The sequence below is a fragment of the Arachis ipaensis genome, chromosome B10, assembly GCF_059453495.1.
Source record: "Arachis ipaensis isolate K30076 ecotype BB chromosome B10, ASM5945349v1, whole genome shotgun sequence".
Classification (NCBI taxonomy): domain Eukaryota; kingdom Viridiplantae; phylum Streptophyta; class Magnoliopsida; order Fabales; family Fabaceae; genus Arachis; species Arachis ipaensis.
Genome location: NC_142435.1, coordinates 137,737,562 through 137,762,253, shown reverse-complemented (window position 1 = coordinate 137,762,253; position 24,692 = coordinate 137,737,562). Strand labels below are relative to the sequence as shown.

Here is a 24,692-nt window from a genome sequence, read left to right as displayed (position 1 = left end):
GTGGTCAAAGGGAAGATCCTTAATTCATCAACTTTGAATGTTCTGTATGAAGTTGATGATCATTGGGATAGGTATTATATTGTCTTTAAAATTTTTCACTTATCGATTCTTAAACAATTAATTTTATTCTATCTTAGATTTATGCTAATTTCATAACCATTTTGATGGGGCAGAACAATAAAAATGAAGGATACAAATAACAGAAAAGCGAGAGTGATATATGATGCAAAAGAAGTCATTAATGGGCTGCAATCCCCAATTGTTAAGGATGCAGAGGTAACATATATAAGACTATTCTCTATGATAACATAGCATGTTATTTGTCTCGTAAGATTCACATTGTGTAGTCAACATCTGAAAATGAGTTTTATAAGATATTATACTTTTTCATCATACGAGCTAGTAGCTTTGTGTTGCAATCTGGTATAATTGTGAATGCAGTAGCTCAACCAAGTTGCTTTCTAACTATTGGCAGTTTTTTTTCTGAGTTGTTTTGCTGGTTTTGGCACTTATTTTGCCTTGATATAATTGGAGATACTTAGCTTTCTTGTTAAGTTTCTGTATTCTGTCAATTATGAAAGCAAATGATAATCTTAGCTTTCCATTCTGGCAATTATTCATCAGGATAGTGCTTTTGGCATCCAAGAAGCAGAAAACCTCTAGTGAAAAGTCAGATACTAAGGGAAAGGCTGCAAGCAAAAAACAAACAGAGAAGCCGTCAAAAGCTTCAGTGAAGTATCAAGGTGAATTGATTGTATTTTTCCCAATTTACATATGATGTTATCTGTAGTGCTTGCTCTATTTCTGTTAGCATTCTATTGTTTGCGCGAAATAGTTTTAGAACTTGTTAATTTGATTAAGTAGTCTTGTCAAACTGTTTCTGGAAAGTTCCCTTCTCAGGTGTTTGGTTGGGGAAAAATGGGACATAAGTTTTCATGGATGAGCTAAATGCTGACAATTACAGAGCTCACATGAAATTTGCCTCCCCATTTTTTACCATCCTGATAAACATACCCTTGATATGAATTCGTATCAAGTTACACAGCATGGTTCTGTATTTTATATGTATGTGTCTATTTGTAAATTTTTCATCTCAAATTATTCTGTTCCAATGCCATTGTTAGGAAAAGGAAAAGGTAGTAAGAAGTCCAAGAAAGAACCTAGTAGGAAGGACATGCAGGCAGTTGTAGTCGATATTCTGAAGGAAATTGATAAAATACTGTAAGTAATGACTTCTATGGCAATCAATATTTTATCCAAATATTGATTTTTGATTTAATAAACATTTGATTTTCGGTTTTCTGCTTGATATATTTCTGGTTGGCTATGAGGATAATAATTCAGCTTCAAATGCCAGTTTTGCTTATGAAAAAATGTGATTGATGAAGCTGTTATATTTCTGAGCCTTTCTGCATTTATTATTTTTTAAGCTGTTGTTAATGCATGTTAATTGAGTGCCAAACATAGTTTGTGATGATTCAATCCAACTGTTTGAGGTGTTGTGGAGCTAAGACCCTGTTTACAGGAGAACCTACTTGGTGAAGCTACATTCATTTTACTTCAATGGTTCAACTGAGGCTTTCTTTTGTAAACTAATGTTCCTATTTTGAATTTAACCATTTAGCTGTATCCTAATCAAATTGCCTTCACTTGTACTCGAGTTAATTGACTTAGTATTATTATTTTTTTGTTTTAAATCCTATTTTTTAATGTTTCCACTGCCGATGATGTTTTCAATCCAACGTGTCCGAGGTTGCAATGTATCCAAGTTCCTATTTTTTCAGGGAGAACCTACTTGGTGTTGCTACAAGTCAATGACATTAAAGATTAAAACTGAGGTTGCTCATCTTTTTTTTTTTTTTTACTTCAAGTGTTGTTTTTTTCTTTGGATTCTTCAAATCTGGGCTAATGAAACCAAAATATCTTTCATAAACGATTTTCACTTTATGCAGGATAATTTTGTATCTCATTGTTTTTCAATTTATTTGTATCTCATTATAAATATTTTTAATTATTTTTCTATATAATTATGTAGGATAATTTTGAAGATGTTGATGAAGATTAAGCTGTTTATTATTATAGTTTATTGGCAAAGATGGTTCGTTGATTATTGACTTCTATATTAGAAGATTTATATATGTAGGATATAATATTTTGATTTTTCATAGTTTGTTAGTAGTAAACTCTAAGTAGTTTCATATATAAATTTAGTGTGAGATGTATGAATATTTAAAATTATGTTCATTCCAATACTTTTGGTTCATTATAAATATATTTTGTTGAAATTAAAGATCATTTTTATTATTTAAAGAAATTATTTAGTATTATTATGTATTTATTTTTATTTAATGAGATTTAACTAATTTAATTGAAAATACGAAATTATAAATATTAAGTTGTAGAAAAATATTACTAAATACAGAATTGTAAATATTACTAAAATATTACTAAATATTAAGATGTAAAAAAATTATTAGAATATTATAAATATGTATATATAAAAAAAATGAAGGATCTAAGGCTACACTTATAAACAGTAGCCATGGTATACAATGTGGCTATGCTTTACAGGTGATGCAGTAGCGTTGAAAAGCGTAGCCTATTCTGGTAAAAATGGAAGCTAAAAAGCGTAGCCTTTGGTCTTGGATAGCATCACTTGAAAAGCGCACCCTATTCTCAAATGCCAAAAGCGTAGCCCTTGGTATAGAAAAGCGTAACCTTTGAGAATAGGCAACGACCGAATAGGCATCCCCCACTAAAGCGTCTCCGTAGCCCGAAAAGCGTAGCCTTAGCCTAAGGCATCATTTTTTTCACTTTTGGCTACACTTTTCAAGTGTACCTGAATGGGTATTTTTCTTGTAGTGGTACAATATTGAAATCGAACATATCCAAATGAGACCTACTTGAGAATGAATACATCCAAGTGAGAATAATTGAAAAATACAATCTGATTTGTTAGTATAATTGACGGCAGGATAACATTGAATTACTTTTATAAACATTAGGGATACAAATAGGACGATTTAAACGCTAGGAACACAAATAAGATTTCTCCCAACTGTTAGAGACAAAAATAATATTTTACTCTTAATAAATATTAAATAGAATTGTTTAAAATTGACTGATTTAGGAATAAATTTTCTCTAATTATAATAATGATGTAGCACTTTATTACCACGGTGGACACTGCAATAACTAGCTGACATGACCAAATTAAAATTGTGACCCATCTTCTTTCTTTATATAACTCTGATCTAATTCATTTCTATTAATTTAAAGTATTGCATTCTTCTTTTTCATCATCTTCTTCAGGTTCTCTCCATCCTCCTATCCGACTTATTTTCTCCTTAGAATTGAACCAATCATAAAGTGTGCTTTGAGGTGTATGTTTCGATTTAGTAATCAACGACTCATCATCATCATCTTCCTCAACAACAAATCCTAACTCATCATCATCATCACCATCATCATCATTAAGTAGTCAAACGACGGAGTTGAACATTGAGCATGTGATATGCCTCTTGGACTTCACAAATGGTGAAAAGTTGCGCATTCTGCCAAATTGTAACCATGGCTTCGATGTTTGTTGCATTGACAAGTAGTGGCTCACTTCTCATTCATCTTGCCTCAAGTGTAGACACTACCTAATTCACACCTGTCAAAAGACTGTTGGAGGAACTAATCAACCACCACCACCTCTACCTCAAACGATTATAAGGATTGAACCATTGGACCAGATATCATGGTCGGTGATTATTGACAACAACCAAACTAAATTATTATGCATTTGTTCTGTGTTTCATTGGGTTTGTTCTCTACTTGCCCAACATTAATAATCATCTATAAACAATGATTGATGGTTGTGGGCGATGGAAATTATATTTATTTTATTTTATTTTATTTTTCTACTTGGATGTTTGTTCTTTTTAAAAAACCAAAAACAAAATGATCATCAAATTGTGATTGCATATTCTTTTTAAATTTCAATTACCTTTAGTTAGTAAGTATGAGTGACGACGAACAAATATTAAGAAAAAGAAAAAGAACAGGAAAAAGATGAAAAAGAATGCAACGCTCTTAATTAGAATATGATTATATAAATGGGAGGGATCAAATTGGATCACAATTTTAATTTTTGACTAGGTCCGCTAGTCATTTCAACTAGTAGTGTCAATATATTTAGTCCTATAGGGCCAAAAGAACAAAAGACCGTATAATCAATAGGGTCAAATTTTCAAAAAACTCGCAGGACCAAAAATCTTTATGGACCAAAAGTCCTAGGGCCAGCTCATAGATCATCTAATCCTTTTTTTTTTATTTTTTAAATATTGTTCAAAAGTCTTAAAAACAATCTCATCATTTAGGATGATAAATTTCCTAATCATATTTTAGACAATCAAAATACAATTTACAAAGTCAAAAAGATAAAACAATCTTCCAAATTAAATTAATGCTAGAAAATGAATCGGATAAGAATATTATAAGGAAGAACGTGGACTTCCATTAGAAAATACTATTACAGGCACCAATAAGATTAATCAAGCACTCAACAACAAATCAGAAGCAATCTAAAAGAACCAATGAATCATACTGGGTTCTTGTTATTTGTTTTCAAACACCAACCATTTAAAGGATGAAACTTGAGTTCATAGTTCAAGTGACAAAGAAAAATCCCATTTTGAGATCACGAAAAGGGAAAGAAGAAACAAGCAAAACAAAAACTCTAAGAGAGGGGGAGAAGAAGAAGAATATTTGATGCTTTAAATTAGTTTTGCACTTTTAGTTCTTGATGAGATAGTCATTATGTCAGGGAGGAGAAGCAGCCACCACATCATCTACCATGTCAGGGAGGAGGAACAGCCACCAATTTTGTCCACCACGTCAGGGAGGAGGAGCAGCCACGACGTCGTCCACCGATTTCTTCTTCTCCAGGTATAGCCACCAATTTCATTAGGGAGGAAGAGCAGCACTGCGTAGGTCACCAATCTCACCACTTAGTCACTTGCCAATTTGTTTTTAGGCTTGTAGGGCCAGTCTTATTTCAATTTTTTTGGACTTAATTAAGGTCAGGACCTTATAAAATGTATTTTTGTAATTTTAGGAGTTATAGGCTAAAATTTTATTGAAGGGTTTATGGTTAACCTTAGGGCCTTAGGTTCAATTGACACCACTATTACAGCATCCAATATAGTAAAGAAGTGCCACATCATCACTATGGTTGTTAACTCATCACCGAAAAGGAGTTCAAGGACCACTATAGTATCCGAAACTTAATTTGAAAAAGGGATAAGTATTGTTTTGGTCCCTCACGTTGAGGGTCGGAATCGAACCCGTCCCCACCGTAATTTTCGATTTAGAATCATCCTTAACATTTTTTTCGTATTAAAATCGTCTTTTTAATTTTTTTGGACAAAAATACCCTCACCACTAACAGCACAATTACCTCCTCCACCACCACCACCACCAACAACACCAACACCAACACCACAACCAGCACCAATACCACCACCACCACCAGTACCAACACTACCACCACCACCACCACCACCACCAAATTCAATAGCAAAATAAAAAAGAAAAAAATCAGATATAGAGGCAGAAAAAGAAGCAAATTCAACAGCAAAATTCAACAGATACAGAAAAAGAAGAAGCAAAATTCAGATGCAACAGTAAAAATAGCAAAACCACTTCCCCTTCCTCTTCATTTTCTTCCTCTTCTTCTCCGACTTCTTCCACTTCCCCTCCTCCCTCTCCTCCACCAACACCAACACCAACAGAATAAACAGAAGAGAAAAAAATTGAGATCTGGGAAGCAGAAAATTGGAGCAGGGAAGGAGAAGGAAACGTGGTGGTGAGGAACGGGCGGAGCAACTCAGCTGGCCTGGTAGTGGCGCTGGCGACGTGGCAATGGTCAGTACGCAGTGAAATGGAAACAGGGGTTTTGCCCTGTTCTAACCTTCGAAGACAGTGGGAGGAACGATGGAGCAAGGGGAAGGGGAAAGAGCTTCGCACGGAGGGGAGGGGCCTGGACGCCGCGGCGGCGCTGGGTTGGGTCGCCATGGCTCGTCGATGGTGGAGGCTACAGGTCAGTGGTTCGGCCATGGGGAGGTTGGTTCGCGATGGTGGTTCGACGCTGAGAGGAGATGCGAGGGGGAGAAGATGGTAGAGGGTTGCAGGGGTGGTTGGCTGGGTTAGGGTTCGGACAGGGGGTGGTGACAGGTTGGGACGCCGGTAAGGGTGCAGTGGCTAAGGTTGGGTGGCAACGCCGTCACTAAGGGGCGCAGTGGCTGTTCGGTGGCAGAGGAGAGGAGAGTGGGGCAAGGGGACAAAGAAGAGATGAGAGAAGAGGAAGAAGAAAGGGGAGGGGGAAAGGTGGTCATGGTGGCGCTGTGGTGGTGGGCTTGGTTCGGTGGTTTTATTAAAGTAGGGGTAGTTTAGGAATAAAATTAAAAATTTTATTAAAAAAGACGATTTTAATACGAAAAAAACATTAAGGATGATTCTAAATCAGAAATTACGTTGGGGACGAGTTCGATTCCAACCCTCAACGTGAGGGACCAAAACAATACTTATCCCTTTGAAAAACTACTAAAGTGAAATTAAAATCTGAAAAGTTAAATTGAATAATCGCGTGAATTTTATAGACCACTATAAAAATTTAGAAGCAAGAAAAACAACAAAATTTACAAAACAGAGAATGAAATCTCATGGTGAGGAGCTACGATTGACAAACAATAGTAGAACAGAGATCAAAGCATAGTGTATGAGTGGAGTTACCAGCTCCACAGTATGGTAGCTTTGCAGCTTTCAGCGTTTGCTTTTGTGAATGTTTGTGTTCCGTGTGATTAAATTGCAATATGCAAGGTGACTTACCTTCATCACCATGGCTCAGATGACTACGATGAGCTATTCCTGGCGACGACGCTGGTATCATGGGCTTGAGGAAGCTTTGGACCGATGTTGTGCTCCAGAATGAGAAGAGATACAATGAAAATCAGAAGAAACCCTAACCAGTTTTAACAAAGGGTAGACTTGGAATTTCAAAAATTGGATAAGAATATTTGTTTTAAAAAAAATATTAATAAAATTTCAGTCTCTATTTTTTAAAATTTTAATCTCATGTGTCTTTATTTTTTTGAGGTTACAGTAGCGTTTGAAAGAGAGACAGAGACTGACAGATTGAGACCAAAAGATAGAGACTGAGAGATAAAGATTGAAATAAGTCTAAGTATTGTATTTGGTGTGTAACAGCCCAAACCACCCGCTAGTACGATATTGTTTGCTTTGGCACAGCCTCACGGTTTTGCCTTTGACAATAGGGATGATAGCAGAAGCCCCCCACACTCACTCGTCAAAACGCGTCATGCTAGGGGGAGGTATCCACACCCTTATAAGGCATGCTTTGTTCCCCTCCCCAACCGATGTGGGACCTTACATGGTGTAAAGTAGAAGAGGGACTAAAATAAGAATGAAACTCTAATTTAATTTGTACAAAAGATAAAGTTGAAATTAATTAATTGGAATGTAGATATTTTAGGTATAAAATATTATTAAAGTTTCAATCTTCGTCCCTAAACATTTCAATCTCAGGTGTCTCTAATTTTTGAAAGTATTAAATACTGAAATTTTGGGGACAGCTGAAATTTTATTACCAGTCTTTGGACTAACAAATATGATACTGAATCTCAATCTTTTAGTCTCTATCCCAATATCTCAAAACAAACGCTACCTAAAGAACTGATATTTTGTCACTACAAAGGAAACGGGAAATAGCGGCGGTTCTTGGAGTGATTCACGGCGGTTTTAAGCCACCGCGAAACGGGATTCCAGCGGTTTGTTAAGCGTCGCCTATTGGGGGTGGTTATATGATTTTGCGGCGGTTCTCAGGAACCGCTGGCACAACCGCCGCAAAACCCAGAAATAGTGTCGCAATGTTTAGCGGCGGTTTGAAACCGCCGCGATCTGGACAACAGTTATGCACACGAAATGATAGGCGGTTAGAAACTGCCGCTGTTTAATGGCCACGGTTTTGTTCAAATGTAATCACCGGCGGTTTGAAAACGCTGCTGTTTAAGGCCCAATGTTTTTTCAAATATAACTGGCGGCGGTTTCTATCTCCTAAACTGAATTTTTAAATTTCTAACGGCTAGTTCGCAACCGCCGCTATTTTCCGGTTAAATGGCCGCAAAAATACTGTATTGTACACTGACAAACCACACTGTTTTTTATTTTAATGTACATTTTTTTCTTTTTTTTTCTTAATCCTTCTTAATATTTGTAAGTTAAATTATTTTATATCCCGAAAAATAAATTGCAAGGTAAACGACAATAGCAAAACCATTAATTTAATTAATATAATTATCCGAATATCAATAAAGTATACTCCTTACTAAGAGTTGCATAATCAACAACATAAAAGTGTATATCTAAAAGAAGAAAAGGTTCCACAATCCTAAGATCTACTTTCTATTATGTCCCTCCAACGCACTCATCCATGCGGCGACGTCTGATGGCAACTTCCTACCTTGCCCTTGAAGTAGACATATCAAAGCACTCTCCATTGCATGCATCCTGACCTTTCCAGCTGCTACTTCATCCTCCACTGCCTTCCTTTTCAATTTTTCTGCTGCCAACTCTGCTTGTAGTTCAAGCAGCACCCTTTGGGTCTCCTCCCTTTCAAAATCATTGTTCGGCTAATGGGAATTCATACCGAAGACTTGACTAGAAGTCATCCCCAACCCCATGCCACGCATCCTACCCGGGTGCTCCTTTCCGAGAGCTTGAGCAAGCGAATCATTCTGAGACAACAGTCTAGAGGATTTATCACGTTGCTCAATAGCCTCAATTCTATCCTACACACATATATAAGCAATTATAAGCATTTACTAGCTAGTCACTAACCGCACAGACTTCCAATAAAATTTTAAAAACTAAAACATAGGAGAAACTACTTCCCGATTCTCAACACATTACTTACTCCAATAGCCCGAGCTGCATCATGGACCTAGGAGCCATTAGCTCTTTTGTGCGTTAAGAGATACAACTCTCCTCTACTAACTCTCCTCCCTTATCGTTCCGACTGTACCAATAATGATGACAAAGTGAATAAGTAGAGGAAGATATAGTTCAAAAACATTCCTAAAATTAGATTAACTCTTCTTCTCCGAGCCTTGCCAAGCTTTTCGATCCGCCGGTGTGGTGTAAAGCTGGTTTGATCGATTCTCAGCATTTTTCTTACACTTCTCCTGTCATGCCATCAAATTAAGAGTTACTAGACACTAGTTCTGACTAACTCAATGTGACATAAATAGACTTTTTCTGTTATGAAACAAAACTATATTACATGTGTCTCTTCGCTATTGCGATAATCGAGAAACCACCTCCAATGGTTCGCAGTAATTCCATCTGGGCGGTTTTCGATATTTTCTTCAAGTGAAAGTTCTGGGTCATAGCAGTGATGGTATAATCTGTTCTTCGTTTCCTTCCAAGCCCTTCCTAGCATTTTGAATATTATACGCTTGATAATTCCTCTACTATCTTCTTCAAAATGGAACATTTCCTGCAACATTAAAATTAAGTTGTCAGTAGTGTTCAAATTATGAGTTTGGAATGGTACGAAAATATAAAAATAACATTTTACCTTTACACATTCATTATAGATCTTGTCCCTGGTGCGAACCTTTCTCCAGTCCTTCTCGCATATTAGAAATTTGGTGTAGTCAGATCCTAGCAGTCCCATAACGCTGCTCAGTAGACCTGCTTCATCCCCAACTGGTTGCAGTGCACTGTTAAACCTAAGTACAATCTTTCTTCCGTTAGGTGGCTTCATAGCTTCCTTCACACTCAGTTTGACCTGTTTGATTGTGCCATCAGATTCTGTAAAACATATTTATTCTTAGTTAGTTACCATTGGAGCCAAGTTGCGATGACATCATAGGAAAATAGCTGAATGAAAAATAGAATTAAATAAATTCTCTTATACCAATTGTTTTAACATCCCAAAATTCTGTGATTTTGCGTCCCTTGCGCTTCTGAGCATCCGATGCAGCAAAAAGGTTATCAACATGTTAGTCAAAAGAATCTACCTCATCTGCCTCTGGGTCTAAGTCTTCGGTGTCCGGCTCCGAGTTTTGAATATCATGGGTGCAAGCCTGTGGAGCAGGCAGTGGTTCGCTGCAATGCGAACGAAAGGGGCGTAAAGATGAGGATGCGGGGACACCATTGCCACTGGCGGCGGAATTGGGCAGTCCGCTCTCTGCGAAGTTGAGGCCGCATCAAATCCTACTTGAGGTTGCTGACATGCTGTGGCTATACGGACTTTCTTCGTGAAACGACCTACCTTGGGCATCTTTTCTAACTGCATTCGGATCAAAACAAAGTGATAATAATTAATATATAGATAATAATATGTATTAACATGCAAAAATGACACTGGTATATCCCAGTTACTATTATTTGAACTCAGGTATTTATGACATATTGATACTAAATAATTTATAAAATGAGGCCAAAGACGGTTTGTTAAGGGTGATAATAGATAATTTAATCAGAATTATGAAATATATTAACAATTAATGGTATTAATAAGTAATGATAGTTATGATAAATCAATATTATGTGATACTAAGTTTACTTGGTATACAGGAATTATGCTCAAATTTGTGGTTTGGAATACACTACCAAGTCGTATCTATTGCAATTGTATATATCATCATATAGCTCATTATATTAATGGTGGGACATAGCGTGTCATCACCAAACAAAACACACATATAAACTATAATAAGAATAATATATAGTATATGCAATTCACAATTCATAAATTCATTCCAAGCTCATATATAAATTAGGAGAGTACATGAGTACATGAGCGGAAAAACTCTCTTAAACAAAACACATACATATAAAATATAATAAAAATAATATATAGCATGTGCAATTCACAATTCATAAATTCATTCCAAACTCGTATATAGATTAGAAAAGTACATGAGTACATGAATAGAAAGACTCTATTAAACAAAACACAAACATATAAATTATAATAAAAATAATATATAGCATATGTAATTCACAATTCATAAATTCATTCCAAGCTCATATATAGATTAGGAAAGTACATGAGTACATAAGTGAAGAGACTCTATTAAACAAAACACGTACATATAAATTATAATAAAAATAATATATAGCATATGCAATTCATAATCTTTGGCCACTAAACATAATATTAAATTTCAATCTCAGTCTCAATCTCAATCTCAATCTCAAACTCTCATGCCATATCAAACACACCTATATAGACAAAAAACAAACACTGCCATATCCATTTCTTATAAATCTCATTTCCATTGAATGATTTTTTTTAAATTATATTTTTTTGTTGTTCGTTGTTTTCTTTCTTTAGTTCTTGATGCTGATAAAAGGGATGTGTTTGTTCCTAGAATAGTTGTTTAATTATTTTTTTTACGTAATGTCCTGTTGCATATTTAAAAAACAAATTTATAATTAAAAATTGCTTTTTAGGAACTAAAAGTTTATGAAAACAAAATAAATAATAAAATCTAAATACTATGATATTTTTTTTAATAAATATATAACAGGTATTGAAAACTTAAATTTTACGCGGTTTTTATACTATATTAATACTAATACTAATATGGTACATGTAAATATGAAATTCATAGCCTAACAACAAATGATTTGACCAAATCAATAAGGAATTAGATATAGTGATTTAGCTTTTTAAGTATTCTTTTTTTTTTTCTATTTTGTTCCCCGTAGAACTAGATTTGCTTAAGAACATAAATGATTGATTTTCAAAAAAAAAAAAAAAAAAAAGAAGAAATGGCTGGTCGATATTTTTTTTTTCATTTTCTTGTGTAATTGGCTAATTTCAATCATATTGTATTTATTTACTTTTTAATTTTCTTTATTATCTATGATTTGAATAAAGTACACAAATAGATCTCTAATCATTTTTTGTATGGATATTATAAGTTCTTAACCAAAATTAATACGTAGAAATGCCCGAGGCTAATAGATATTTAATTTAATACAAAAAAAAAATTAGAGACTTATTTATTATTTATTTTTATAATTCTTTTTTGGGGATGGGGCAAAAGGGACAGGAACAACAAATAGAGACTAGTTATAATTAAATTAAATTTATCCGTCAGTTATAATTTATTTATAATTTGTAATATAATATTTAGTTCAACCAACAAAAATACTTATAATTAATTTATCATAAAATATTGAAATAAGCATACATACATAAAAAATTAGTTATTAATATATATTATATATTAAAATATAAAATACATATTAAAAATATGTGAAATAATATATATTTATACACATATATATTATGAATAATTTTATGATTGAACTTTTAAATACACATAGCTTTTTTTTTTCAAAAAATATCCTTAAAATTATATGCTCAAATCTTGTTCAAGAGTTTTAAACAAATAAGAAATAAAAGTTTGTCTGACTTAATAAATATTTTTATAATCTTATTCTTTATTATAATATCGGAAATTAAAATTTAAATGGTAATATAGTAATTTTTTAGAAATAAAAAAATAATTTATATTTAGTTCTCATGAAACCTTCGACTTGGAGAAATTGAAAATTAAATGAAAAGTTTGAATTATTAATAAAAATAAACTTTCAATCTATTAGTTTTTTTTTTTCAGATTCTGTTAGAACTATATTTATCAAAATAGTGACATGGGTACATTTTTTTTTCTTGAGCGTTTCTATTCTGTTATTTATAAAAAAATGTAAAAATAAATAAAAATTTCCAATCTCTGTCTTCATAATAATAAAATTTATAAATACCGTTTATATATTCAAAGTCCTTCATTCCCCTCCCAGCTCCCATCCAGCAAATTCCTCTAAACCCAAACTAATAAATGCAATTTTAATATGTATCTTAGGATAGGATTATCTATTTTCAATATCTAATTAATTTTGGTCTTCTTCTTTAAATACAATTTAAATGGTTCATTCTTTCTTAACATTTTTGGAAGAACAAAATAATTTTTTAGTAGTAATTAACTTTATAATAATTCTCTCAATAATAATTTTTCAGTCAAAATTATCTTATATACTCTCAATTTCTTAGTTTAAAAATTGATGCATTGACCGATTTTATTTTGAATTTTATAAAATTTCTAAAATCAAATGTTGGTCATTTTTTTTTCGTAAAAAAAATAGTATTAAATTAATTATTCTTGCTTAATAATTTTGGTAAAAAAGTTTTTATAATAACAAAAGGTTGAAAAATATCAAATTTGAAAAATGTTTGTATGTTCTCAAATTTTGATTTTAAACATTGATACATTTATAATATTTTAAAATTTGGAAATCCGAAGAGCTTGTGATGATCACAAATTTCTCCTTGCAAATAACTTCTTATCACATTATAAAATAATAGCAAATTAGATATAGTTATATTAGCACCTCATTAAATGGGTCATATATATATAGCTCATTATTAATTACTTGTTTTTCACTGATAATAAAAATTGACTATGAATATTTAAGTTTTATCATCTTTCCATCAAAAGAGAAACCCCAAGGTGATATAGTTTTCCTATATAAGTAGATAATTGGAGCATTACTAACACATCAATTTAAAAAATGGAATTCACTCAACTTTTGTTTTATATCATTGTTTGCTTCTTTTTTCTATCACTTGTTTACGACACTATAGATGCTACGAAAATTAATAACCCTGAGGTAGGTCTCAACCATGATGTTTTAGTTGGCCTAAATTCAATCAATAATGAAGTATTGCCATTATCAATTTCAAGAGAACCCTTGTTCAAAAGATATTATTTTTCAAAAAGTGTTGGTGTTAACCATGAAGTTCCATCTGGTCCAAATCCAATCGGTAATAGAAGTCCTCCTCCAGGACATTTTTTTTCAAAAGATATAGGTCTCGACCGTACCGTTCCAGGTGGTCCAAATCCAATCCACAATGGATTGCCACCGCCGCCGCCACCAAATGGACCTCCTCCCAGAAAATACTCTTTCTCAAAAGATATAGGTCTTGACCGTACTGTTCCAGGTGGTCCAAATCCAATTCATAATGGATTGCCGCCACCGCCGCCGCCGCCAAATGGACCTCCTCCCAGAAAATATTCTTTCTCAAAAGATATAGGTCTTGACCGTACTGTTCCAGGTGGTCCAAATCCAATTCATAATGGATTGCCGCCGCCGCCACCGCCGCCAAATGGACCTCCTCCCAGAAAATACTCTTTCTCAAACAATATAGGTCTCGACCGTACCGTTCCAAGTGGTCCAAATAAAACCCATAATGGATTGCCGCCACCGCCACCGCCGCCAAATGGACCTCCTCCCAGAAAATATTCTTTCTCAAAAGATATAGGTCTCGACCGTACCGTTCCAGGTGGTCCAAATCCAATCCATAATGGATTGCCGCCGCCACCGCCACCACCAAATGGACCTCCTCCCAGAGAATACTCTTTCTCAAACGATATAGGTCTCGACCGTACTGTTCCAGGTGGTCCAAATCCAATCCATAATGGATTGCCGCCACCGCCGCCGCCGCCAAATGGACCTCCTCCCAGAAAATACTCTTTCTCAAAAAATATAGGTCTTGATCGTACTGTTCCAGGTGGTCCAAATCCAATTCATAATGGATTGCCGCCACCGCCGCCGCCACCAAATGGACCTCCTCCTAGAAAATACTCTTTCTCAAACGATATAGGTCTCGACCGTACTGTTCCAGGTGGTCCAAATCCAATCCATAATGGATTGCCGCCGCCGCCACCGCCGCCAAACCCATGATGTTCCATCTGTTCCAAATCCAATCGGTAATCCGGCACCACAAAATTATCCTTTAGAAACATGAATCATGACCATGATATTTCCGGTGGTCCAAATCCAGTTAGTAATAAGACACCGACAATACTGGAAGGTCCTCCTTTCAGATATTTTCTTTAAAGAACATGTAGATCACCACTATATATATAGTTGAATAATGTCCACTGTAAGTATAATGCAATTATGCACGTTTATTAATAAATTTTCAGGTTATATTTTATTCTCATTTGTCTTACATTTTAGTTTTAATATATTGTTATGATCGAGTATGAGACTTTAATTTATTGTTGTTCTTATATATATATTGCATGATTATTTTATATTTAACATATTAAAACAACAAACTGGATCTAAACCAAACCACCATTTAATTTGTATGCCAAAAACAGATTTAATAAGGTAAGATCAGTTTCACGTATATATAACTATAACAGTAGAACCAACAAAATCTTCATGAATTTTATGCTTAATTTGTTTCTTAAAACTCGTTCTCTTCTTTAATCATACGTATATATAGTACTACTACTCATATAATCAGTACTTACTTAAATATATTAATATATAATGCGAAATAATAATAACAAGAGAGTCTGAATTTTAGAAACTAGGGTATATATGATGAATTTATAAAGAATAAAATATTTATTAACAAAAATCTTCATTAAAAAAATTCTACAAAAAACATTTTAAATTCTTTCATCTAACTTATCACAAATGCAAAGAGGATTTTGTTTTATATCAAAATATTTCGATCAATATCCTTAAAATTAAGTTTACATTCATGCACTTCTAAATGCCTATACTTTATTTTCACAAAACGAATCTCCACATCAATACTCAAACCCTATTTATTCAACCTTTCTATTGCACCTCTTGTACCTTTTCTTCATCTCATTCTTCTTCTAATTATTATTATTATTATTATTATTATTATTATTATTATTGAGAATTCAAAAAAAAAAAAATACTCATATCATCATCATCAAAATACGATTTAGAAGAGGCATCAAATTATAAAATAAATTTGGCAAATTCTACAATACTGAAATCTATTTTCTTCTTCAGCTGTAGAATTATAGTGACTCACTTTTAATTGCAACACATGTCCACGTAAAACACTAATTTTTATATATGCAGTTTTTTACTAGAATTAGATTATTGACACTAATTAGAAATACTAATTATAGTATTGAAGATAAAAATTTTATAATTGAAGAAATTAAAAATATTTATTTTATTTATTTTAAATCTTACATTGTTGATGTATAAAAAAATTTTGCCATCTAAAGTTCAAACCAAAGACAATAAAGATAGCTTGTGCATTAATTTCCGCGAAGCTATTACATATTTTTATGAATTCATGCGAATATATATATATATTCAATCACTTTAATGATTATTATGCTTAAATAAAAAAATATATAATACATATTCTCTAATAATTTTTTTAAATTTATTTTTTATATTTTTCAAGGAGTATTATTGTAAAAAACAATATATTATCATAGTTATAAACATATATTATTATCATTTAATATACTTTATAAATTTTTAAATTGACTCATGATAGAAATTAGAAGAAGATTAAAGTATCAATTAAAACTATTATATTTCTTTTGTTATAATATTTTTAAAGTTATATTCTAAGTTTCAATTATGAGTATTTGATTAAATTTATTTTTCATAACAAAAATAATAATAATATAAAATAAATATTTTTTGATAAAATTGTTAAAATATAATATATTACTTCTCGCAAATTATATTAACAAAATTTAGTTATCAAAATAACAAAAATACGAAGAGAATACATATATATTTTTTTAAAGAAAATGAATAAAATAAAATTTACAAATAATAATGGATAAAAAATAACTGTTTAAGACATTCCTTTTCGAGTATGAGATTTAATATTTTCGAATAGAAAATGAAACCACAACACAATAGTAAAATTGTTCAATCCAAAAGTCTTAGCAGCTATCATTAACACTATCATTAATGAAGGAAGAGATAAAATTATCTGAATGAAAAAAAAAAGAATGATAATTATTCAGTTGCAATCGGCTATCAGACAAGGTTCTAATTTAATCACCTATCAATTACATACCTCCCTGAATAATTCCAAAACAAATAGATGTGGTCGAATTTCTGAAAATTGAAGTGCCAACTAAAAATAAAAAATTTTATTTAAAAGATACTACACAAAGGTATACCTGTTAAATAGAATCTCCACACCAGGACCCCAGATCCAACTTGGTGGAAGAAACGGTTGTTCATTGCATCTGGATATGTGCAGATTTCGCGGAAGCCAGCTGGGACATTTTTGGAATCACAGTGCCGACCTGCAAAGAAGAAGCATGAAAATGGTGGTTAACAACCCAAAACAGAAGCAATCAAACAAGGCTTATGGATGAAAGAAAGGAACTAGCAGCAAATTTATGCTGGCAACGGCGAGGAACAGGATAGTGTTTGAACAGAAACACAGATCTCCATTGCAGTGCGTGAAAAAAGCTCGAAGATAAGTGAGAAAGATAGAACTTATAAGATGATTTTTTTTTTCAATTTTGATTGTACCCCTGTTCGAAGAGGACTTCTTTTAGTTACATTGGTGGATCTTTTTCTATTCTAATTTTTTTTTTGTATGTTATCCAATTGGACCTTATTGCAATGAAATTTACTATCTTAGCAAAAAAAAAAAAGGGTAACCATCTAAAAGTAGCTGATATAGGATGCTAATCTCTTTTCTGAATTCAAATTCTAGTAAGATAGATTTTTCTCATTTTTTGACATTCAATTAGTCATTCCATTCTTATAAAAAAATTAATTGGTGGCAACTCTAAATCTGATCTAATAGCATAATTTCTTTTAAGAAACCAATGAATATCCTTTTCAAATCTCAGTCATCTACTCCGAATTGCACGGTCCTAGACGAAAATATTACGATACTTTCTGGCTCATTTGTCACCATTAGTAGAAAAATCAATAATGAACAAACTCACGAACTTCTCTGATAATATAATCTCACAAGTGGTGAAAGAATCACTCTCCTCTGCAAGCTTAGCTTTCATACTCAGTGCACTATGGTGATGAGGCAGAAGCTTACACCTTGTGAGAAGGAGAAGCTCAAAAAATGAGAGTTGGTTTAGAGTGGAAGGATCCAAACTCTCCATCATTCATGTGAGGCTTTTATACACGTACATGCATGCCTTTGGCGGCATTGCTTATGAAGGGAATATGCTAACTGATTTCTGTTCGAACTAACTATACACGTCAGTAAATAAAATTTACTGCTAAATTCCCTATTTGATTTTCTAGTTCCTATTTTCGTATATCACACTTTTAGTCACCTATATAAATAACGGTATATACACACAGCTTTTTGTTAAAAAATTATCCTAAAAAAATGAAAGCTTAAATTTTGTTCATGAGTTTAAAATAAATAAAAAAGAAGTTTGTTTGGCTTAATAAATATTTTTATAACTTTATCCTTTATTATAATATTAGAAATTAAAATTTAAATGGTAATAGAATAATTTATTATGAATTTTATAGTTTAATAAGATAGACCTAATTAAAACAAGAATTTTGACGCTAATTTTAAATAATTTGGCCTAAAATTGGGCTAAACCGAGCCCAAAATAGGCCCAAGGCCCAACCCATCAGCCCAATAACTTCAAGAAGAGTCATTCTTCTTCCTCCATTCAGCCAAAAACACGCTGAAGCATGTCCGTGGAGAGAAGAGAGCTTCCAAAAATACAAACTTTCACTTAATAATTCAACCTCACATAACTTTTGATCTGGAGTTCTGATTGTCGCACCGTTTGCGGCCATGTGTTCACCGCAACGAGCTCTACAAAAACTATAGAATAATTTGGTAAGTAACTCATTATTCTCTTCTCAGCCACTCTCCCCTAATTTCAAAAATAAATGAGTGTATGTGTTTAGATTTCGTTAAATTGTGAAGTTTAGGCTCAAGCTAGCTTGAGGAAAATGCTTAATCTTGTAATATTGGTACTTGAGTAAGGTGAGAATCTTTGAACCCTAGTAGTTTTTCCTTGTTCATTATGTTTGAATAATAATTGGTATACTTGGATGTGGCAATGTGAACTAGGTAATGTATATATGTGAATTGGAGTTAAATTGTGAATGTTGGATGCTTGGTGGAGCCTTGGGTGCTGTTAGTTTGAGGATTGAGAACCTTGGGGCTAGGTTTTATGCCAACTTGTGGTGCCTTTGACTTAGGAGAGAAATTTGTCAAGGTATAGTTTTGGTTTTTCGTATATAATATATAATGTTTTGTGAAAACTTAGGCTAAATGACCTTAGGATATGTTGAAATGCATGATTGTGTTAAATATTTAGTACCCTTGATGAAAATTGTTAAATTGGGCTGAGTATGAATTATGGCAATTGATGTTTGTGGTGAGAATGTATTGAGGCATGATGATTTTAATGATGAATGATGAGAATGATGGGATTGAATATATATGTGATGAACTATTGATGAGTTTGCTGGTTCAATTGAGAAGTTTATGTATCAGATTGTTTAAAATTGAGGTATGATTGGTTGTGGTAGGATGTGGGGCTGTGTTTCTATAATATGGTATGTTTTGGTGTTTTTTATTAGTATAGAAAGTTGGTTTTTGAATGGTGAATTGTTGAAAATAGAGGTTAGAGTATTTTTGTGAAAATCTCATTTTTGGTCAAACTTTGGCGAGCCATAACTCAGCTTCTGGATACCCAAATTGTTTAAAACTTCTTTCATATGAAAATTGGGTCCGTGAAATTTATGCCGTTTAAAGAACGGATGAAAAATGTTTTAAAACGAGAAAGTTATGCACGTCGGAAGTTTGATATGTAAAATTGAAATTCTATAAACTTAACCATTTTGACTAATCTGCAATGCATGCGTATGCAAATCCCTCCATACGCGGATGGGCGTTTCTGTTTGGCATGCATGCATACGCAGGCATGTGCTGCGTATGCATCATGGGCGAAAAGAGACCCTTGCGTACGTGAGCATGGGGCTTTATACATGGACGTTTGATTCTGTCTAGCTTACCTGCATACGCGGACGAGGTAATGCATACGCAAGCATGGAAAATTGCACGCCCACGCGTACGCGTGGCCCACGCGTACGCATGGCCCCTGATTCAGCAAACATGGATTTGTGTTCTAAATCTTAATTTCAAACCTCTAAACCTCTATTTTCATTCTTTTAGCCCTAGATCTTAATAGTATGCCTAGTAATGAGATGAAACTAGGAAGAGGTGGTAACTTGAGAGTGAAGTAAGATTTTAAATGATGAATTATATACAAAAATGCGAAGTTATGAGGTATATGTGTGATTCCATCGCTATAAGGAATGATTGTAAAGGAATGATGATGATGAATTTTGAGAATAAATGGATATAATGATGATATTGATGTGTTGGATGTGGGGAAGGCAGTAGGGCACTAATCCCTCGATCTTTTTCTCCCGCATTCCTTGTGATTGTGTTTTGTGAGATGTGGAGAAGGCGGTAGGGCACTAATCCCTCGATTCATTCTCCCACATTTATTGTGATTGTGTTTTGTGGGATGTGATGAAGGTGGTAGGACACTAATCCCCCGATATATTCCCTCACATTCTTTCTCTCTTTGTCTGCAAGGTGGTAAGACACTAATCCCTTGACAAGTATGGCATAGCCTCACTAGGAGAAGGTGGCAGGGCACTAATCCCCCGATTTATTTCCCCTTGTGTATGCCTCCAGGAGAAGGTGGTAGGGCACTAATCCCCCGATTTTATGCCTCTTAGAGATGCGCAGTTGAGAGATGGTATCCGGGTTAGCTACCAGGTGTGTCGGGTTCTGGTAAAGTAACCGACAAGTGAGCTCACAGCCAGTAGAAAAGGCATGCATCATGTGCATTTGTATGTTTTGTTTGATTGTGCATTGTCTTAGCTTGCTTAATTATTTATTCATGTTAATTGCTAATTGCCTACTTGTTATATATACTTTCTGTATATGCTTGACTTATCTGTTTTGCTTGTCTGTGCACCAAAGTTGGAGGATTGGAGGAAAGGCGGAGGATTTGAGGGTTATAGTACGATTTGGGTTAAGTTTAGAACCTTCGAGGACCAACCTGTTTATGGTTTCAGTTTTAAATCTTTAAATTTTATAATTTAGATGTCAGAGTTCTAGAATTGCTTCTGGCTTTTTCAGGACCTTATATCTTATGTATGCGGCACCTCTACTATGCTGAGAACCTCCAGTTCTCATTCCATACGGATATTTGTGGTTTTTAGATGTAGGTTGAGAGGCACCTCGCTAGGCGTCTGAAGTTTTCTACAGCGAAGTGGGTGTTTGGGAGTTTACATTTTGTTTTATTTTGTTATCTATATGTGTACAGACTCTCCTTATTTATATATACCTTACGGTTACACCTCATAGAGGTTTATGGAGAACTAGAGCTACTTTTATGTATTTTGGGTTATAGATATCTATATGTATGTACATAAATATATTCTTCGGCCAGCCTTAACTCCGCAGGCTGAGTTAGGAGCTTGCTTAAGTTGTACCCTTGACCTTCTATTCTCTTTTTATATACATATGTATGTGTGCTTTAGTTATTCTTCACACGCAAGTAAACATTATTTCTGAGCGTTGCGCTTTTAATTCTACGTTTTTGCTTATCTTTCAATGCTCCTCGTATATTACATTCTTTCTATTATTATACATACATACATACATACATACATACATACATACATACATATATATATATATATATATATATATATATTATTTTAGAGGTCGTAATACCTCACTACCTCTGCTTTACGACTCGAGTGTAAGATTCTATGTGGTAAGGTGTTACAATTGATGAACAAAGGCAGAACACAGATCAAATCGTAGTTTATGAGTGGAGTTACCAGCTCCACAGTGTGATAGCTTCACAGCTTTCAGCGTTTACTTTTGTCAATGTTTGTATTCTGTGTGATTAAATTGCAAGATGCAAGGTGACTTACCTTCATCACCACGGCTCCGACGACTATGGTGAGCTAGTCCTGGTGGCGATGCTGGCATAATGGGCTTGAGGAGGGTTTGGACCAACGTTGTGTTCCAGAATGAGAAGAGATGCAATGAAAATTAGAAGAAATCCTAACCAGTTTTAACAAAGAGGAGACTTGGAATTTCAAAATTTGGATAAGGGTATTTTTTTAAAAGAAATATTAATAAAATTTCAGTCTCAATTTTTGAGTATTTATCCATTTTGGTCCTCAAAGAATTTTGGACCAGACACTTTAGTCATCAACTAAAATTAATTACTCGATTAGTACTTAACAATTAACTCCGTCAGTCACTTAGGTCCTTTATGTAAGACCCAGGTTTTTTTAAAAAATATATATATTATTATGAGTTAGTTTCAATTTATTTATTTATTTATTAAAGATTTTATTTTTAAAAATTATTTTATTAAAAGTAATTAAATTAAATTTTGATAATTAAATTAAAAATTTTACTTAATCTCATAATTATTGAGTAATTTTCTATATTTAAATTATACAACTTAATAGTCATAAAAGGATAAAAATTTTATATGATTTAATTTAAATAATTGAGATTTCAGAATTTAATACTTTAATTTTATAAACAAAGAAAATAAATTATATTATCTCTAATTTTAAATTAAAATACTTATTAGAAGTTAATTAGCAAATTTATAATTAACTAGTATTTTAAAATAATTTTGAGGGATTAAATTAGATTTTTAATTAATACTATGTACCTCTAATTTTATTAAAATTATCTAAACCACTTTATCCTAACCCTAATTTATCACCGCCACCCCCTCACCCCTTACGCCTCAGCCTTCAGCAAAAACAAAAGAAAAGAAAATGAAAGAAAAGGAGAAAGGGAAAAAACGGAGAGGGGGAAGAAAGGAGAAAAGGGGGAAATGGAAATAGAGAAGAGGGAGAACGAAGGGGAGAAGAGAGCCGAGGATGGAGAGGGAGGAGAAGAGGTTGCCGCTGTCCAGCTCGCACCACCATCGTCACACACTACTACTGCCTTGTCCCCACCGCCACACCTCGTCGTCGTAATCAGAGCCGCCACCGCCGTCTGTTGAAAGCATTCGCGTTGCCGCCAGAACCCTTGCCGTCGTCGTTGCCATTGGACGAAGGAGAGAGAAAAAGATGCGATGTACATAGCAGCTCATTGCTGTGCTTCATCTCCGCCGCTGCCATGGACGCCGGTGAGTTGCACGGTGTCATCGGGGTTTGATGAGGAAGATTCGTAGATTGGGTTTTCCAAAATCAAGGTTTGGAATTTGGTGAAGATTGGTTCAGTGGTTGGATTCTTGGAGTTGCTGTTCTGCCACCGCCGTTGCTGTAGCCGTGCTTCTATTGCCGGAGAACGGCGCCGTTGTCGCCAGAGAACCACTGTTGAAGCCGCTACTATTCTGGTGAGCCTTAGCCTTATTTCTGATCTCGTTGTGTACGCTTAAGTTGTTCCGTTACTGTTGTGAGGGAGTGTTTATGTTGAATGAAGTTGTTATTGTGAGTTATTCAGTTGCCGCCGGAACCCTTGTCTTCTTGGTTGGTCGTTTAGATGGTATGTAGCAGTTGTGCAAGGTCTTTGGTTATTCAAGCTAGAACCTTTGCCAAATGAGTGAGAATAAACAACACTAGGAGGAGTTTGCAAGCTGTCCCTAGTATTTCTTATTCGCCTACTCGCCAATTCAAGACATTCACAGTGATGATGGTGGATACGTGTTCCATGTGAAGAAGTGCTGATTCCCTTGTAGATATGATGCCAGAGAAAGATGATGATGGCCTGTTTGCAAGTGGAGGGTGGAATAGTGAGGATGGAAGGCTTAGCTGTAGGTATTCAAGCTTCAGAGGGCGATGGAGGATTTTTACGATATTAAAACATTAAAAATTGGTGGTCATTCAGTATGCTTACTTGGAGTATTTGATGGTCATGGTGGTTTTCGTGGTGCAGAGTATTTGAAAGAGCATCTCTTTGATAATCTCATGAAGCATCCAAAATCTTGTACTGATGCCAAATTGGCTATAAGTGAAACGTACCAAGGTACTAATTCTCAATTTCTGTATTCTGAAAAAGACATTTTCTGGGATGATGGCTCTACTACTTGAACCGCTGTTTTGATTGATAACCATCTCTATGTTGCTAATATTGGAGATTATAGGACTATAATATCGAAGGCTGGTCTCTTTGAGGATCATGAGCCAAACAAAAGTGATGAACGAAAGAGGAATTGATGCGTTTAAACTAAATTGAGGTAGGGGCGTTTTCGTTAAACTCATTTTTATTCTTAAGAGTTGTTATAAATTGATATTAAGAAAATAAATATTTTTAGTGATTATGGAGTCTTATGAATTGAATTGAATTGCCTTGAATGAATGTGATTGCTTACTTGACTGTGGCTATTTTTGAATATTGAGTTGGTATTGAGATAGTGAGTAGAAGATTAATTTGAAAATCTGATTTGAATGTTTATCAAGTATAATTTGAGGATTGGAAAATGATTTGATGTTAGAGTTAATTTGGGTTTGGAAAACGGCTTGAGATTTGTGAATGACTCGAATTTGAAACCGTTGAAAAGGGTTTGAGTAAATGTTGGTTGGCTTTGTTGGAAATGAATTGAGATCTAGAAAGGATTATAATATTAGAAATAAGCTTGATTTGTTGAAAAATGAGTTTAAATTGAAAATGGTCTGAGATATTGATTATTTGAGAAAAAGATATGCATAGACTCTTGGGGATGTACGTCGGGAGACAGTCTAAGTACAATTCAGATTTGTCGGGTTGGCTGGATAACCGACAGATG

At 33.9% G+C, this 24,692-nt stretch overlaps 1 protein-coding gene, 1 long non-coding RNA gene, 3 other non-coding genes and 1 pseudogene across 5 annotated transcripts; 4 read left to right on the top strand and 2 right to left on the bottom strand.

Annotated features, from left to right (window-relative positions):
* The first annotated feature begins 1,318 nt into the window (after positions 1–1,318).
* LOC148581867 (small nucleolar RNA Z223) lies at positions 1,319–1,410 on the top strand. The gene has a single exon (XR_015896880.1). It is a non-coding gene; the product is annotated as a small nucleolar RNA Z223 (small nucleolar RNA).
* Positions 1,411–1,466: 56 nt separating this feature from the next.
* LOC148581866 (small nucleolar RNA Z278) lies at positions 1,467–1,579 on the top strand. The gene has a single exon (XR_015899252.1). It is a non-coding gene; the product is annotated as a small nucleolar RNA Z278 (small nucleolar RNA).
* A 141-nt stretch (positions 1,580–1,720) lies between these two features.
* Positions 1,721–1,840, top strand: LOC148581865 (small nucleolar RNA Z278). The gene has a single exon (XR_015899255.1). It is a non-coding gene; the product is annotated as a small nucleolar RNA Z278 (small nucleolar RNA).
* A 7,095-nt stretch (positions 1,841–8,935) lies between these two features.
* Positions 8,936–9,755, bottom strand: LOC110267891 (uncharacterized). The gene is made up of 3 exons (XM_088495192.1): positions 9,641–9,755; positions 9,344–9,559; positions 8,936–9,245 (listed from the first exon to the last, which is right to left on the bottom strand). Exons 1-3 carry the CDS (start codon positions 9,737–9,739, stop codon positions 9,150–9,152), a joined length of 411 nt encoding a protein of 136 aa, XP_088351318.1. The 5' UTR covers positions 9,740–9,755; the 3' UTR covers positions 8,936–9,149.
* A 16-nt stretch (positions 9,756–9,771) lies between these two features.
* LOC148581864 (uncharacterized) lies at positions 9,772–17,427 on the bottom strand. Its single transcript, XR_015893213.1, has 3 exons — positions 17,073–17,427; positions 9,983–10,357; positions 9,772–9,876 (listed from the first exon to the last, which is right to left on the bottom strand). It is a non-coding gene; the product is annotated as an uncharacterized LOC148581864 (long non-coding RNA).
* Positions 17,428–23,449: 6,022 nt separating this feature from the next.
* On the top strand, positions 23,450–24,123 carry LOC107621473 (putative protein phosphatase 2C 76 pseudogene; annotated as a pseudogene).
* The last annotated feature ends 569 nt before the right edge of the window (positions 24,124–24,692 follow it).